This window comes from Meleagris gallopavo, chromosome 2 (assembly GCF_000146605.3).
Source record: "Meleagris gallopavo isolate NT-WF06-2002-E0010 breed Aviagen turkey brand Nicholas breeding stock chromosome 2, Turkey_5.1, whole genome shotgun sequence".
NCBI lineage: Eukaryota > Metazoa > Chordata > Aves > Galliformes > Phasianidae > Meleagris > Meleagris gallopavo.
Genome location: NC_015012.2, coordinates 13,244,259 through 13,261,879, shown reverse-complemented (window position 1 = coordinate 13,261,879; position 17,621 = coordinate 13,244,259). Strand labels below are relative to the sequence as shown.

At 36.0% G+C, this 17,621-nt stretch overlaps 1 protein-coding gene across 6 annotated transcripts in view; it reads right to left on the bottom strand.

Moving 5' to 3' along the window:
* TASP1 (taspase 1) overlaps positions 1–17,621 on the bottom strand; it is a 57,364-nt gene that overhangs the window by 24,536 nt on the left and 15,207 nt on the right. For 2 of the 6 annotated variants that reach the window (XM_019612617.1, XM_019612620.2), the window contains exons 4-8: positions 17,463–17,542; positions 5,547–5,653; positions 4,396–4,485; positions 2,567–2,686; positions 1,771–1,849 (exon numbers count right to left, since the gene is read on the bottom strand). In XM_019612617.1, the coding sequence (XP_019468162.1) occupies positions 1,771–1,849; positions 2,567–2,686; positions 4,396–4,485; positions 5,547–5,653; positions 17,463–17,542 (476 nt within the window). Of the gene's footprint in view, positions 1–1,770; positions 1,850–2,566; positions 2,687–4,395; positions 4,486–5,546; positions 5,654–9,832; positions 9,907–17,462; positions 17,543–17,621 lie in introns of all 6 variants that reach the window. The other 4 variants (XM_019612622.2, XM_019612619.1, XM_019612618.1 and 1 more) reach the window with 4 other exon arrangements.

The following is a 17,621-nucleotide window of genomic DNA, read 5'->3' as shown; positions in this document are numbered from 1 at the left end:
TATCCCACTCCTTCTCTTGCTCTCTCTCACACACACAAACCTTAAAGGAAAGCCAGAAACCCAGAAACAACAGTTTAATTAAACACCACTAGTCTGAATTTCAAATCACTGAGTAAAAAGATGGCCACACTTCATGGACTGCCAGCAGTCTATTTCAATTAACTGGGATTAGTATTAATGTAATGTCCTAGAAGCTGGAAGATCTGAAATATATTTAGATATTTATGTGTGTACGTGATAATTATAAATACTGCAGCATTATTTACCACTCTACAAAATTGGTACCAGCAAAAAAGGAGATTTCTATTTAAGGCTATCATTAAACCCAGCTATCTCCTTTAAGTACACTGAGATGTTTGTACTTGCATAGACTTAAAATCCAGTAGACATGTAAAGATCAGTTTTAAAAAATTAAATAAAAGTGTCCTCAGCTTTTCCACAAACAATCTCCAATACTCAGCTGATGCTTGACACCTATTCTGGTCCCTGACTCTACAATATTTAAATATATTTCTAGAGGATACATATTTTTCAACACTTGTACCGTTAGCATGAGTTTCCTTTGCTGTACTGAAAAGGATGCCTGCTTTTTATTAATACTAAATCTAAAGGGGAACATCGACATAAGCTTTCAACAGTGTGAGACAGACTTTAAACCAGGGGAAATTAAAAAGCTTTATGACTGCAAAAGCAACACAGGAGATTTCTGATGCTCTTTAGCCTTTCTCAAACTTTAGTTGCACACGCTGATACTTTGCTTCCACCACTAATTCTGTAACAAGCTTCTCACTCAGCAGTAATCCTGAGAACTGAGTACTGAACTCTACCGATTTTCTGTTCCATCCCTCCCTATAATGAATGCAGATAACTGACCAGTAAGCAAGTCTAAATCATAAAATTTGCATCCTGACATAAGTACTTAGAAAAAAAGTGCAAGTTAGTTTTCCTGTTTTCATTATGTTCATACAAGCAGGAACAATACTGAAATGAAATTAACTTTCTTCAACAGCTTTTACTTTACAAATCCTGTATAATTTCATCTTAAAACTTTTGTGTTCTAAATATTCACCTATTTTTTTTTAACACACCACAGTTATTTTTTCATTATCTTATCCTGACAAGTCAGAAACATCTTAGCTTACATTCTTCAGTCTTACACTCCACAATCAGTTATCACCCTACTTATCAACTTTTTTAATTACTCTTTTATTATTTTTATTATACTCTTATCTTCCATTTGAGAGATGAAGAGACAAAGGACAAAATCACTTTAAATAATACTTAACTATTTTGATGGAAAAAATTGCCATCTGCACTATTTTCGTATTCAAGGGACCCTCTTATGTTAAGGACTCCCAAATTATCTTAGTCCTCTACCAAAGACTTCCAGTTAGAGAAGCATTCTCTTTAAAACAATATTAGGCTTTTAACAATTCTTTGCTGGATCCCTGTATGTATAACAGGTAAAGCACATGCTTTCAATACAAGATGAGGTCTTATAAAGAGGACAGTTCTGCTGCTTGTTGATTGTAAGTACAATGACCAATGTAAGAAACCAGTGGAAATGAATTCATGAATTTCAAGGTAATACTGACACACACATACACACATTTATATATAAACTAAAAGAAACAAACATAGAATGTATTATGGAATCAATGTCAATATTTTAATTCACTATTCAAATAAATATTTTATTCGATTTTTGTAAAGAAACTGCAAATAAATATTTGAGCAACATTTTGAAATATTTATAAAAGTAGCAAATACCTGAAGTACTCACAGCAGTGGAGTAAGGTGTATGAGCTCCTGTATTTTCAGCCCAGCAGCCACAACCATAAAGAGCTGCCTAAGAAAAGAACATCTTTCATAAATTTAAGTATTCAAGCTTTTTGGTTTAAAAAAAAAAAAAAAAGCCCAAGAAAAACCTAAGTATTAATACAAATTATAAAAGTAAAAATTCAAATCCACTGTAACTGAGTGCTAACTTAGTGATATACTGTTGTCATTTAATCTTAGCCTTTCAGAAAATGAGGTACAGATATCAAAACAAAATAGTACCAAGTGTGCCCTATTCATATGAAGCCCCTTTTTTTCCAAAATGAAATGTTTAATACATTTTGAATGAGAACTGCTCTTATGACAGTGGTGAGAGTGGACCAAAAATACATCTGTACAGCTAACAGAGAATGACATTTCTAAAGCACTCAAAAATTCTCTTGCTTAATAACAGCAAAGAATGCCTACATCTCATATGTTCTTTTAATACCTTTATCACTTCTACCAATTCATAAGATTATTTAAAAATAAAATTGCTGGAGAACCTCTTTAAATAATGCTGGTAGTCCTATTCATAAATGCTTTAAGCATTCTCTAGTATCAAAGAGATGTCTAAGGGTGAGAAATTAAATATTAACAGTTCTGGCAAAAGGTAAGTAAATAAAGAAAAGCTACTTAGCTATACTCCTATAAACTATATCAGCACTATATCATCACTATAACACAAATGTTATAAAACACAACTGTGAGACTAAACAGCCATTCCCAACTGAAAACATGTAATCACCTGACCAACTCTTCCAGGATGCTTTAGTGCTAAGCCTCCACTGGAGACAGCAGCAGCAACATTTCCTTCTTGGTCAACAACTACTGCACCGACTGTATCCAATGTTCCTGAGTCATTCTCCTGCAGGACACACAAATAGAAACAATTAGTTAAAATCACACACTAAAGTCATATTATGCTTCATAGGAGTGTGCAAATTAATGTGTACAAAACAGATTTGTTACCATGCATGCAGTACTGGTGGTGCTGCCAGAAGTCTTTCCAAAACACTCACTTGTCTCAGACAAGACATGAAGAAAACTTCCTTTTATGCATTTCATTCGTGCTATGACTTTCAGCCACAACTGAGTTCAGATATTATTAACCCAATTGGAACACTACTCAGTGGATTAAAAAGATAGCAGGCACAGAGCAAGCTGCTCCCTGGAGGTGCAGATTCCCACCTTTGGGTGCTTTCAAGATCAGAGTGGATAAAGCTCTTCACAAGACCATGATTTCTCCATACAGAAGAAATACTTAAAGGATGCAAGTTTTGTTGTCCATTGCTCGCCCTATTTTATCAAACTAGATTATACCCAGAACAAAAACTAGACTAACAGACAGCTACAGATGTGAAAATCAAATTAGGAAATCAAAGTTAATTTCCATCAAAGTTAAGAATGCCAGACTAAAAGTCACTGTGTTATCTTAATTCATTTTAAATCAAACACGTAGGGCTCCCGTAATGAACTGAAATGTATGTTAGAAGGATCAGGCTCAGCAGAAGCTTTCCATATCATCTGACAACAATGAAAAAAATGTTTGGAGCCTTTTTTGCAGCATCTGTAGAATTATTTGCTCAATCTGCCATCTATCTCCAGATCAAGCACTCACTTGCATAAAATATTTGCCTTCAGCAGCTACATAAATATTTTTTAGAGATACTTAATCAAAACATCGCAAGCATTTAAAAGCATAAGCATTGCATGAAAACCTTCTTAAGCACATTTCCTTTAAAAGAAGATATATGTCATACAAGCAATTGCAGTCCCTTCAGTGGTGTAGTTTGCTTGCTTTTGTTTACTTTTAGATGGGAAATTTAGGAGGCTGGAAAACTTCTTTAAGGAAACACTTGTTTTAATATGGCACACATAACTTTCTGAAGGAAATTATCACCCCAGAGGCAAAACAATTCTGAATTTTCTTTCTCAGTAACATTAGTTCTTAAACCTCAGAGACACAAAAATGACCAGTTCTTAACAACTGTGCAGTACTGGCAACAGAAACTAAGCTGTACCAGGGTACAGCATAGAAGATCACAGCTGTCGCTAAACTGTAAAGATTGAGATATGTGAAAGACTGAAACTAGACATAGACAATAAAATAGCTATCAAGTCCCACAAACATGGAAAAGTTCACAGCTCCAGAAAAGCACAGCAAATAAAAGAATGAGTATTTGACAATTTAAACTTAAACTTGACAAGAATATTCATCTTTATTTATTCAAGTTCTTAAATGCTCATAAAAAAATATTCTCAAATCTTTTACAGGAGATAATTTTGACAGTACGAGTTTTACGACCACAGTTCATATGCTCACTCTTGTTAAATATCTCCTTCTTAACCGCTCAGAGAGAATTATTCTGCTTTTCCTGTAAATCTTGCTCTTGCAGAATTTGATTTTTCATTTTATTTCATTTTGAAGAATTAAACTTCCTGCAAAACTGCAGATATCTTACGTTCTGTGCAGTAAGACAAGCAGTCCACACGACACGCTTTAGTTCTCAGCCCCCCTCAGGATGTACCCATAAAACGGACAAAACCACCATGTTACTTTCCTGCATTACTTACCAACGAGTAGAGCTCTATTTGATCACCTCCTCTACTACCATCATTGGCCTTTGAGGGTCTCCCACACGTTCTGCACATGACTCTGGAGCCCTTGAAATTTCAAATTGCAGGTTGGTAAGCTCATGCATTGGCGTATGATTCAAGCATTGACTTGCCCCTTATTACATGAACTCCAACACTGTGCAAAGACCCCTCCTCCCTCAGTTACATGTTAACACCATTAGAAAAGTAACTTTTGAAAGGAGGTACATGAAGGCCTGTAAACAAGATGATTTCCAAAACTGGTGACTATTTTCTCCTCAATCCTTACTTTCCTCACAGATCTTAGCTCCTTGAAAATTGAAAAGTACCATCCTGCTAGGGAAAAGACCTAATCTGAGAAGAAAAGAGTTAAATGTATCACTGGTTTGCATTTGCACGGACTACAGAGAATGCAACTTTTTCAGCAATTCTAGGATTTGTACATTATTTATATCAACAATCGCAACTAAATAAGGCAGCAGTCAGTCCAGTTACCAAAGCAAAGAGAAGTGGCCAATGCAAATAGACACAGGCCCCAGGTAAAGTAGAAGCATTTAATTTAGTAAGCTATAATGTAACAGTAAATACAAATACTGTGACAGACATTTTCTAATTGTAAGAAAGGCTCTAAATTCAAAGTAACAGAGTGAGGGCAACAGAGGGAGTTCTAGTAGTCTTGCAGTACAAGTAATATGGGCCAGGTCAATGCTAGATGATGCACAGATGCACATGTTTACCTACCTGACATTTCAAATTTCACCAATTCCAGCTCCATAATGCAGTGTTCAGAAAACATTAAAAAGTGGGAAACACTGACAGATATCTTATGCTAAAGAAAATGTTTCAGTAAACAGTTATCTGTTTGCGTTTACGTTTGTTATATTTACACTTCAAAATATGCAAAATACATTTTCCATATCACTAACACAGAAAGCGAGAGATTGGTGTTCAAGTAGCAAGGCATAAAGTTTTAATTTCACTATGTTATCATGATATCATCCGAACATATTGGGTGGTCAAGGAGAAGAGTCTTTGAATGCCTCATTAGTCTAATGATAAATAAAACATGAAATTTATTCATCATCAGCTGTAAAGTTAGGATGACAATAAAACTTGAAACACCAACTAACCTTTTCATTTGATTGTCTTCTCTTCTTTAGTTGAATGAGATCAGTTTCTACCTTTTCAGCCAACTCCAGCTTCCTCTTGTTCCTCTTAAAAGCTGCTAAACTAAACCCTATAAAACATGTTGAAAGCATTTAACTAAAAAACTTATTTAAATATTGGTAAGTTTACACGGTGGAGGTCACTTCCCACCACACTTTCAACAAAAAGCAACAATTAAAGAAGCCTACAATAAAATACTAAAGTTCAGTACAAGATGTTTGTGTCTTTTCCCAAATGAAAAAATTTCTACCATTGTTCACTGATGGTGATGGGTAAAATAACTAGTAGTAACAAATTGTAGAACACATATGGAAGCTATATTTGTCTAAATGTCTCTCTGTTTGGCAAAGATGTGGCACTACACAGAAGAGAATGGATTAAGTGGCTCATATTAAAAAATATTGTTTCTGACTGTTGACAAGTAAATAGATACCATGTGAACTCATTCTGATATCTGTAAAGTCAGGCTACTACTTTATTACCTCAAGTGCATATCTGCATGTTTACCGCATATTTTAAAGCCACACAATAATCAAGCAATAATTTTATGTTCCATAATCCGACACAGTATAAACACCAACTAGGTCTTGAAAAGACAAACATGCATTTTCCACATCTAAATCCCACATTCAGAAAGAATGTTATTTAAGGCTGAAAAATAAATTAATACATAAATAATGCTGAAAAGACCAAAACAGCACGTTCTCATTTTAGAAGTCTCACTTCATGAAAAATCTGCAGATACTGACATTTAACTTAGTTTTGACTTAATATTACATTGGCTTAACATCCTCTTTGAAAGGTAGAAAAAAGAGAGGAGAAAAATGCCTACTGTCACTTGTTCAGATGCGCAAAATCAAGGTATTTGGAGGGCAGAGGTACCTAACGATAAGTCACAAACTCAATGGAAGTTAAAAAGCACAGGCTTCCTATTTAAAGTATAAACTTCTTAAAATGTCATTTGAAATGGAATTCAGAATATAGCCACAGCACTATTATTCAGAAGACTGCAACAGCTGCAAGAACCGTCAAAGAATAAAATCAATATTGCAGAGCCAGGCAAACACAAAGCTTTCATTTACAATTCTTGGTGGGCAGTGAGCATTTTATTTCCTTGAAACTTACCACGTAGGTGCCAAAATCACCCAGAGAACTCTCCTTTAAGCCTGTTTTAAGTACATGAAACTGGACCTTAAACTACCAAATCTATTCAAGAGTATAACCTAAAAGTAATCAGAAAGCTGGCGTTTCTCTCCAAAAACCTAATGAATACCAGTTTCTTAAAACTGTAAACACATATTAATCTGCCATCACCAAGAAAGGAACTCTTTCTAACATTAATATTGATTAATATACTTTGGATAACACATTTTCATGTTTGAAACAAGGACCAAGAGGTAAAAAGCAAAACACCTGATAAGGAGAAGCAGGTGAAGAATCATTTTAGTCACATATTAACTGGAAGATAATAAACAAACAAACAAAAAAAGAACAAACCAACGAGATGAAGAACAGAATTTGTTAAACAGATGTATCCCAAAATGAACCAAGACAGAACATTGTTTTTAACAGAACTTTTAAACAGGAAAATAAACAAATTGAGATGATTTCAATGAATACAGCAAGCATCTATGGGTAGAGCCATTATACATGGGTGAGAAGGAGAGGTGCCTGGACTTGGTAATCATAAAAAGTAGATATTACACAGGCATAAATATGCTTAGGAGTGTTATCTACTGCTGCCATTGGCTCCTGCCAATTCAGCAAAATAAAGGCTGTGCACCCAGTGAGGAGAAAGAAAAATGAAGGTACACAAGCCCCATCCATAGCAACCTGTACACAAGAAGTTTTCTTTGTTCTCTGGAATTTTATGCCATTGGTATTCCGAAGGCTTCTGCAATATTTGCACACTTACATGCACAAGGATAGTGTCAAAACCAAGAACACCTAGGCTAGCTCCAAGCTGACCTGTCAGGTACAAAGCACTGCTATATGGTCTCATAGAGTCATCACTCCAACTATACCTCTGCTGCTGTCTATCCAGCCACTTTTTCCCACAACATATGATGTTCTCCAAGCTGAGGAGATATGTTCTATCCATGGAACTCCTCCATCCTCTATAGCTAAGCAATTAAACTATTTTCTCATTTTCCTTTGTGCTTTAAGATTCTATTTGTCTTTTCAAAGCAACAAAAATGCCTGATGATCTGTTTTTAAAGGACTTAGTTGTCCACATTGTATTATTTGCATTAATTCAAAGTGGCATTGGTAAGCAAGGAAATACAGGGAAATACAGGTCATTAAGTATGATACTGGGCTAGAAATGTACTTCCTCCTCGTTTCAAGAAAACATGACTCTTACATATCACTAATTCTGGCTAACACAATTAACTCTGAGGCGTCAGAACTATTTTCAATTCATGGTTACCCTAACTGCCTTTTTAACTGTATGCTAGGATAAAGACTTGTCAAGCATTTTCTTTCCACTGCTTTTCTTACTCTGCTGATCTCCCACGGGAACAATGGTGCACTGCTCAATGAAGGACTTTTGCTGGATAAGCAGGTATTTAGAACACCAGGAGATGGTATGGTATTTTTGAGCAGCTTAAGGTATGTCAGATGTCACAGCAGACAGACAGATAGGTCAGTTTTCTAGTACCACAGAATGTCATTCGCTGGAAGGAACCTTATGAGGTCAAGTAGTTCACACTTCTAGCTCAATTCAAAAGGGCTGTACAGAAGCTTACTGGTCAAATTCTGAGTATCTTCAGGGATGGAGACTGATTCCCCAACTTCTCTGGGCCCTTGCTGCAGGGGAATATATATATATTCCTCAGACTTGTGCCAATATATATACATATGTATAGTTAGTCAGAATTTCCCATATCCTCATTTATGTTAATCCTCTTTAATTCAATCCCTGTGCAGCAGACACCACCATATGACACTTAAATGAACTAACACAAAACACTGTATGTTAAGGAAGCTAGCATAATGCTTTCCAAGTAAAACAAACCACTCTTTCCCCAGCTTTCTCCACCATGATATCAACAAAGCTTAAACATGAGCTCCTACCTTGAAAATTACCATGATATCTGTCACACTTGCAAGTTCATACAGTTATACTGGAGGGAGGTGTTAGATGGGATCTCAGTCATGGTTCTGTACTTTAGAATGGCATGAATTTTGATCAGAAAAAAATGAGGGTATTAGAAGGGAGAATATTGTGGGTTAGTGGATTATTTGTGGGATGGAAGGAAATTTTTAGGGGCCTGGGAGTAGAGAAAGGTTGTTAATTGTGTGCCTCTCTTCCCTGAGTTACTTGTAAGAATTTAGGTATTAATTCAATTCTTAAATATTGTTCAATTTGGCATGAAATATCATACCTTTCCATACTGTGAGGGAAAGAAAGCCTATTCAGACTTTCCCTAGAGTAGAAATTCTTGTGCCCAGGCTATGTTCAACTCCAGCATATTTATTAGGATTAACTTTAATCTGTAAATTGATAGTGTTGTTTTAGCAAGGACTAATAGTTGCCTTTCATTATTTATGGGAAATAATAACTATTACTAGAGACTATCAATTCCTCTTGGCAGGATAAAAATCTGCAAATACCTCCAAAATGACTTGAAAATTATGAAAAAGAGAACCAGTTTGTAAAACAAAACCTAGCAATTCCCTACCTTCCTCTGACATTCCTCAGATTTATGTCAAACTTCAGATGATCAGTTAAGGGAACACAAACTAATAGCAAGCAACAGGCTGTCTGTCCCCCTTTCACTCCTGCCTTCGTAAAGTTCTACAAAGATAAAACAGCTGCAAACATTATTTAACCAGCCATAGCTCTGGTTGCTTCATCTTGTTCTGTGGTGACTAAAGAAACCAGAAAATAAAATTGAGCTTCATACTAAAGGACTGAAAGATGAAAATAAAGCTTTCTGAAAATATCCTCCACGTTTGTCGTCCTGGCCAAACAACATATTGTGGAGATTTTAGTTCAATAAATCACATTTTACAAACTAAAAAATTTCCCAGATTATAATGTACTTGTTTAATGGAGCACTTAAAAGATGAAGTAGAGCCCACTAGAGAATTATTTTAAAGTCACCACTATACACAGAAGGAAAACATGTACATACAGAGTAAGTTCATAATTCAAATTATAACTAAAACAAAAATTCAATTGTGCCGTGCAAGGATTCTAAGAAATTTCATTTGTCCTAAATGACAGTACAAAAAACACTCTCACCTTCTCCAACAGCATATTCCAAGCTTGAGAAGAGGGAAAGGACACAACACAGTGCTGAAGACAGGCAAGTTTTCCTAAAACAAATGCAATATAGCTACATCAGCCTGATGTTGCACCTGAGCCAAGAAGATAGGGAAGCTTATTGACTGGGGAGGGAAGGAAGCAGGAGAAAGAGAGGTAAGGGAACAGACAGAATTTTAGTTTGAAAAACTCTTGGAGTACAGCCCAGAGGTTTTATTGGAATATATGGAAAATTATTTAGTACAGCCTCCTTTGATTTTGCACAAGAATTTTGAATTTTAAACAAAAATTTGGTACGTGCTTTGTGATAAAAGTCCTTGACAATTATTACCCTACGGAGTAACAGTGTGTACAGTCAAACTCAATCTGAAAAGACCTGCATCTCAGAAGACACAGACTACAATGAGCCCTCAAGTTTTGCTTTCTCTCTTATGTACATACTGTCATAAATAAAACTACATCAGAACAGCTAGGAGAGGGGGAAAAAAAAAATAGAGTAAAAAGTCCCATGCTTTGTCTGTTAGTGTTTAAATGCTATAACTCAGGTCTCATCCACATAAAAGACATGAAAAAATGACTGGCAACAACAGTATATCAGAACATCAGTAAAATCCCAGGACTTTGGTCTGCCACATTTACACAATGCTCACATGTCCCTGCAATAGGCTACCTCTAAAAATGAATCTTCAAGGTCCTGAGAACATCTTCCCCATCCACATTCTCCCTTCCACCCCCCAGCTTACCAAGTAGGAACTATCCACACGTACTCTAGATTTAAAAGCTCTACATTTGGGGTCTATTCATACTCCAGCACTGGGTGAAATGTTTAGTCAAAACAGAGTTGTAGAAGTTGAATAGGGGTCTCCCTGCAGAGTAGGCTAAGTGGCAGAGCACAGAACAGGCAGACGTAGAACTTGCTCAACACCACTCACCTGCGTGAGAGGTTGGTATTAGTAGAGATGGTGTCAGAATAATGCTTATTTATTATATAAAACGTGGAAGAAAAATCTCACGAGTATATATTCCTTGAGGTTAAGGTATAGATTTCACCATTTTGAAAAGGTTCCAGTGTTACAGGGCAGACTGATCAGAAAGAACCACAAAATGTTCAATACACAATTCGTTAGCAAAAGATATTTATCTTGCACATGTATTACCACAGCTGCACATAAATACAGGGGTTTTTAAAGAGATTTTTGCATCATTAACACCATTTTACAGACAGAGATAAGAGAGTAACCTTCAGTAAGCAGATCAGTAACAGAACACAGTCTGAGTCAGTTCAAAGCTGTTGCGTGTCACGCTCATTTGCCATAAAATTTCCACATCATATATTCATCTCTTGTACTAATCCTTCTGGCACTCTGGAAGTCTGATTATTCCCATAACTCCTCTAATATATATCTGCTATACTACGAACAAATAAACATTTAACCCAAATTCTCAATGGTTTGTTATATAATGATGCAGCCAATAATTAATTAAAAGACAACTGTATTCCTCATTCAACACAGCACCTCAGTGATAATACACCCTGACTACTCAGCTAAATGGTTAGTATTTAAAAGTTACTCAATGCTGTTCAGCACTACAAACTCTACAAGTCTCATTCATAACATCCAATTAGTTTCCTATTACTATTTCAGTTAAGTCCTTTGATTACACTTGCTCCAAAAAGCACTCAGAGCACAACCATTTCTTTTAGTCGCTTTCTGGACTTCTGTCTCCTGCAGCCCTCCTTACTCTACCAGACTGATCTGACCCACAAATCAGAACAACTTTAAAAACAAATTATTGCACTTCACATGCTCCATTCACGTGCCTTTGACAAAGCTCCTCAAAATAAACCCTCATAAAGGAAAGCCTTGGCAGTGTATTCACAGGTCTTCCCCAGTTTCATCCACGGATAGGATCAGAACTGATGTGGCATTTCTGTCTCTAAAGAATATTCTCCTTGGGACTCAGAGCTTGGAGCAAGCTGATCTGTTGAAAACCAACAGTACCCATGTACACAGGCACATGGCTGCACTATGACACACGTGTACACATACATGGACACTGACAAATTCTCTGTGACAGCAGTTGTAAGCATCAGCTGGAATGAACACCAAGAATCTGAGAGCATCTGGGAACAAACAAAGCCTGTGATCTGATTTCTATACCAGCTTTGACAGGCTGCTGGAAATGATGGAAATGGTCCAGAGAACAGAGAAAAAAATATTAAAAAGAGAAAGTTACAACTGTCATATTCATAGACTGTGTGAAACTACTGAATCAAACATGCAGAATAAAATGTAAGACTAAGATGCCTTTTTTTTTTCTTTTTTTTTTTTGACAACAATAGAACTGACATGTTTCAATCTGTTAATTCCAGATCTGTGTACTTTGAACAAGGCCACAGTGGACAGGTTGTTTAATACAGTAAACTAACACTTCTTGCTCAAAGCAATACAAAGAAGTTTTTACTAAGAAGGCCATCTTTCCATAAAATCACCATGCTTTTATAAGCCAAATCTATTCACTTCAATATTCTCAGGCTAAGCTAAAACTTCAGTTAAGTGGAAAACCATGTTTTCAAATTGAACTAGCAGATACAAATTTGTAGCATCAATAAAGCACAAATCAAGGTCAAGACAATACCATTACATACATCTACAGTACTGGATGGAACAGCAAGCCAGGAACACAAGCACAAACTCCACTGTTCCTACAGCAGTTGTCACAAACTGCTATGCAACAAAACATGACGCAACCTGTGAGCGTTCAGCAATTCTTGTTTAAAAACAGTAACTGAAAATACTAAGAAAATTCAAAGAATATTCTTAAATCTCTGGAGTACAGATGGACCAATCATATAGCACCCCCTGGCAGACACTTCTTACAGTCAACTGAAAGAACCAAACAGGAGAATTTTCTTCATTTTATCTTTTTATTCCATATTAAAGGAGGATGCAACTATTGGAAGGAAGAGAATTACAAAGGGAAATACTAGCAAACTAGTTAACCCACAGGGATTACAATGGTCCAGCAAGGAATTTTGTTGAGCAGTTGCTAAAACGAGTGGCACAATTGAAGATGGATGAAACTAAATTTCATTTTAACAAAGCTATTTTAAATGACAAATTAACAACATTTATGCTTCTGTTGAGACTAAAGACTGCTAGTACTACTTCCCATGTATGCCACACGTTGACAGGCAGCAATAAGAAAGAAAAAACAACAACAAACTATCCAGCAACAAAAGCGTACGAAAGAATTCACCTAGCTTTCACAAAGCAATCTGTATACAGATTTAATGTTCATAATGTTCATGGCAAAAACTCAGGGTAAATTCTTGCCAGGCATATCAGTTCTTACTGCTTTATGGAAGTGATCCCTTTTTCTCCATTAGACAGCAAATTCACAAGCTATCGAGTAAAATCCCCCAGATCCCTGAGTTTCTCTCCTGATCCCTTTCATTCTTATCCTAAAAGCAAAGAACTAAAACACAGTCTAAGCACTGCCCTGAGCGAGTCACCGAACCATGTAGCTCAGTCCCAGAAACATGGCAAACACTTTTCTTACTTCAATAACAGTGAAGCAGAGGAAAGAATAAGGAGGTGCAAGGAAGGCTGGAAGAGAGACAGGCCAAACTGATGGACAGGAAGACACAGGGCGTCACTAGAAGTATGGCAATCTGCATGACATCTAGAAATGGCTCTTTCATTAAAGAAACAGAGCAGTCATAGCATAAATGAGAATATCCCTGCATACACAAAATAAAAATCACTATTATGGTTTAAAAAAAAAAACAGAAAATGAAGTGGGAGTAAATGGCCTGTTACAAGTCAAATGCCAAACCAACACATAGTAGCACCTACTCTATACAAAATAATGATGTGATTTTATTGATGGCACTGAGTTATTCAAGGTAATAAAGCCAAGGACTGGATAGAAGAACAGAAAGATTCAGAGTCCACGACTTGACAATAAAACAACAGATTTTATTCAGCAAGTTTCAAAATAATGAAAAAGAAGTAGTTCTTCAAATAACCCATAGTTGAGCTGCAAGTGTTTTTGCAGATGCTAGAAATTAATATGGGCTCCAGAGAAAAGGACAATTTATTGGCACAAAATACCATTGATCATTTCCATGTACCAATATCGACCCAGGAGTTTAGATTCTAGGATAGCAAATGAGGCAAGAAAAAGGAGATACATATTTACTCTGTTCTTTTCTTCTTTCTTAAGCACCACTTTTGGCTTGGATTCCAGTTATTGAGCTAGGTGCTCCTGTTTGTATGTAATACAGCTTAGTGAAGTGCTTAGGGTCCCTTTCATCTCACTAGAGTTAGGGGTACAAGTATGCTGCATGAGTTACCATCCTTCTCCTTCCCTTTAAAGGCTATATACTTAAACAGCTCTATGTTAAGTAAGACAGTACTCAGCAGCACTAGCTGTGCAGTAATTTGGTGTTTTGGCAACAAATATTTGATTAAGTCAGCCACAGCTTCAGATATTATTAACACCAGTGATTTAACAGAACTCCTTTGTGATATTTCAGTCACATTTCCTTTGAAGTGCCATAACTACCGTCTGTACAAATAAAATGTTTTAAAGCTGTTAACCCTAATCTTCAGTTTGATGCCAGAGTCAGGTCTTCAGCTTTCTGAGCTGCTGAAAAATTAACTCCTCCTTTCAACTGTACAAATCCATCTACCTTCACACTATATACAAAGTTTACGCATTCATACCCAGCCAGGTATGAATTATTATTACGTAATTATAAGACGCTCTCTTATACCACATTATCTTTGCCAAATCACCTGCTTTTCACCTTCTGTAGGCTGATATTAAAAACTGAGATAAAAATGGCTCAGTTACTACCACTAGTAGTTACTATTTAGTATTACTAACGCAAGTAGAGATATTGACAGTTGAAGCTGTATCTAACATTTATGTTGCTGATTTAGAATAAAGCATACTTTTTACATCTACAAGAGGCTGCCCGATACAGTAAGTTAGTTTTTAAACAGTAATTACAGTGTTAACACTTTAATTGCTTTCAAATCAGTCTTTCTTATATAGGGTAACAAAGTGTAAACATAACATAGTACAGGCTCTACTATGGGCAGGAATTAGTGATTTCAGCCTTCTAGGAGTCTGTAGGCAATGCAAGATCACATTTCAATAAAAACAAGAAACAAAAAACCAGTCACTACACTGGAAGCCAGCAGATTTCTACAAAGAGAAGAAATCTCATTTCCTCACACACTTGGCAAATCAAGGAAGAAGAAGCAGGTGAGCCTTGACAAAACCTTGATGTAGTTCAACAAGGAATACGGTTTAAAAACTTCATTTCAGTTTGGTGCCCAAATACTTTGATAGTTATCGAGAATTATGTAGTGTGAACACAAAGCTGATCATTGTAATTGATCATACAGACAGCTCCATCACTGCAAAACCAACCACACAACCCCACAGAATTACAGCACATAGAACATTGCCATCTCAGGTCCAGGAAAACGGAGAGAGAATAATGTGCCTTGAAGAGTATATTTTCCATGTGCAGCACAAAGAAGCCAAAACATGCGCACCTAGTTCTTGTTGTTAATATCTGTTTCAAGTACATGCCTAAGGCTTGGGCTAAGGTTTGTGTGTGTGCTTTTTGTTGCTGCTGTTAGTAAGTTACCCTGTTTAGTAATTATTTTGGCATTTTGCAGAGCTACTCAACAATCAAATTATTTCCAGTTAATTTACCTCGGATTCTCCATGAAAACTTTACCAGAGCAGCTGTAGCAAGTATAATCAAAAAACTATGATTATTCAGTAAAATCAAGTGTACTAAAATACTAGGGAAAAGGCCAATTTTTAATTTGCTCAGGCAGTATATATAAACGTGGCTGGAAGTGGAATCTGCATCTGGGTTGGAGAGGAAGAGGTAGTTGGCAACTTAAATACCAATATTTAATACTTTTTTGATTGATATTGCAACAGGAAATGGCATTTCTGCATTGGCTTTGCAACATAATTAATTTGAGAATTCCAGTAATTGTTTTAAAGGGAATTGTTCTGCTAAATAGATAAATGCTGAGAGTACCGAGGAGATAAAAATCAATTACTAATGTTCTGAAGCTAGCTTGTGATCAATACATAAGCTGAGATTATCCTTCCAATGTTTCTCCAATATAAACACAGTCTGTACTTGGTAAAGCAAAACAGCAATGGCCATCCTTATTTTCAAGCTGTAACACATGGATTTTCTCTGAGGTACATTTTACTGACTACAAGTACATTTGTCAATTAATGTCAGTATCTAATCATCCCTATTAGAACAGCAAGGCTTTGATACTAAAAATAGTGTAAACTTTAGTGCATGCAAGCAGAGCTAATCAAGAGACCCTCATTTTTGGAGTATTTCCTACACATAAGTAGCAAACACTTTCTAAAAAAACTCCTTTATGGTATTTCCTCTTTTCTAAAGTCACAGAAATAAATCTGTTCTGCTCAATTGAGCCCAAAGGTTGTTCTGCAAATGCTGTTCTGGACAGGAAATGGATGGAGCAGCACTTTCAGTCACGTCAGACTGAAAATGTAAAAACTTTCTGTTCAAAATGAAATGCAACATGAATATGTATGAAAACTGGCATGATCAAGTATAACACTGCTACTCTTTCAGGAGTTACTTTTGAGCACTGAGTATCAGCAACTCTGAAACACAAATTCTGAGTGTTTATCTACATTTAGAACTGCATACAATGGCAGATGTAGATTTCAATTTCTCATTTAGAGACAACTTACATATTTTATGCAGTGATGTTTATTTTGTAAAATAAAGAAATACTGTGTAATCTTCTTGGTAATGAGCTCTGACTTTTTACCTGAACAACTTCAACAGGAAATACAGGGCATGTTCTCACCTATAGCAACCTGCAGACTAATGGTAATGGCACTTCCCAACAGGGTGGGGACTGAGAAGTCCATGAGCACATGCACTAATTTTCAGTCTTGTCTGTAGAAGGTTTAACAATCACTTGATTAATTTTAAGAAAAAGAAGGTTTTTGTAAGAGATCTGGCAGCTCTAAGGATACAGTATATTTCGACTCTATGTTCTAGACTGGATTATTCCACCATATTAGATGAAACAAAGTCTAGCTGTTTTATTTGTCTGTTTCTTTATTAAAAAACAAACAAACAAAAACCAGCCTGCTTGTACTATGATGGATGGAATTATAAAACCTACTAGTCAAGTCAGCACCTACTAAATTCAGATACATGGCTAGTTGGTGTTTTTTGGATCCAAAAAGTTTCACAACTTGGACTGTTAGAGAGTCTGCATTTTGGTTAAAAAAAAATTATAATAATTAAAACTCCTTCACTAGATTTAATCCTAGAATCATAAATGCACTTTAATTAGATGTTACTAAAATGCAGCTAAAGTAACAGTTCTTAATTATTACTATTTTGATACTTATTAGAAAATTATTAAACTTAATCATCCTTATATATCATAATATCATATGCTAGTTGAACTTTAAGAAAAGTGAAGTGATGTACACCTCAGAATACGAGGCACATTTTTAAATTATTCTGTCCTGTTCTTCCTACTCACACCACCAGATTACTCACTTGTAGCCATGATACCTGGAGGACATGCTGGTATCCCGTGATCAACTGCCCATCTGAAAGCTCCTTCACCAACTAAAAAGCTAGGAGACACAGAAGAGGGAGTTTAAATAAAACCATATAACAAATCCCCCTTTTCTTGCAATTAGTATTTTCTCTTTG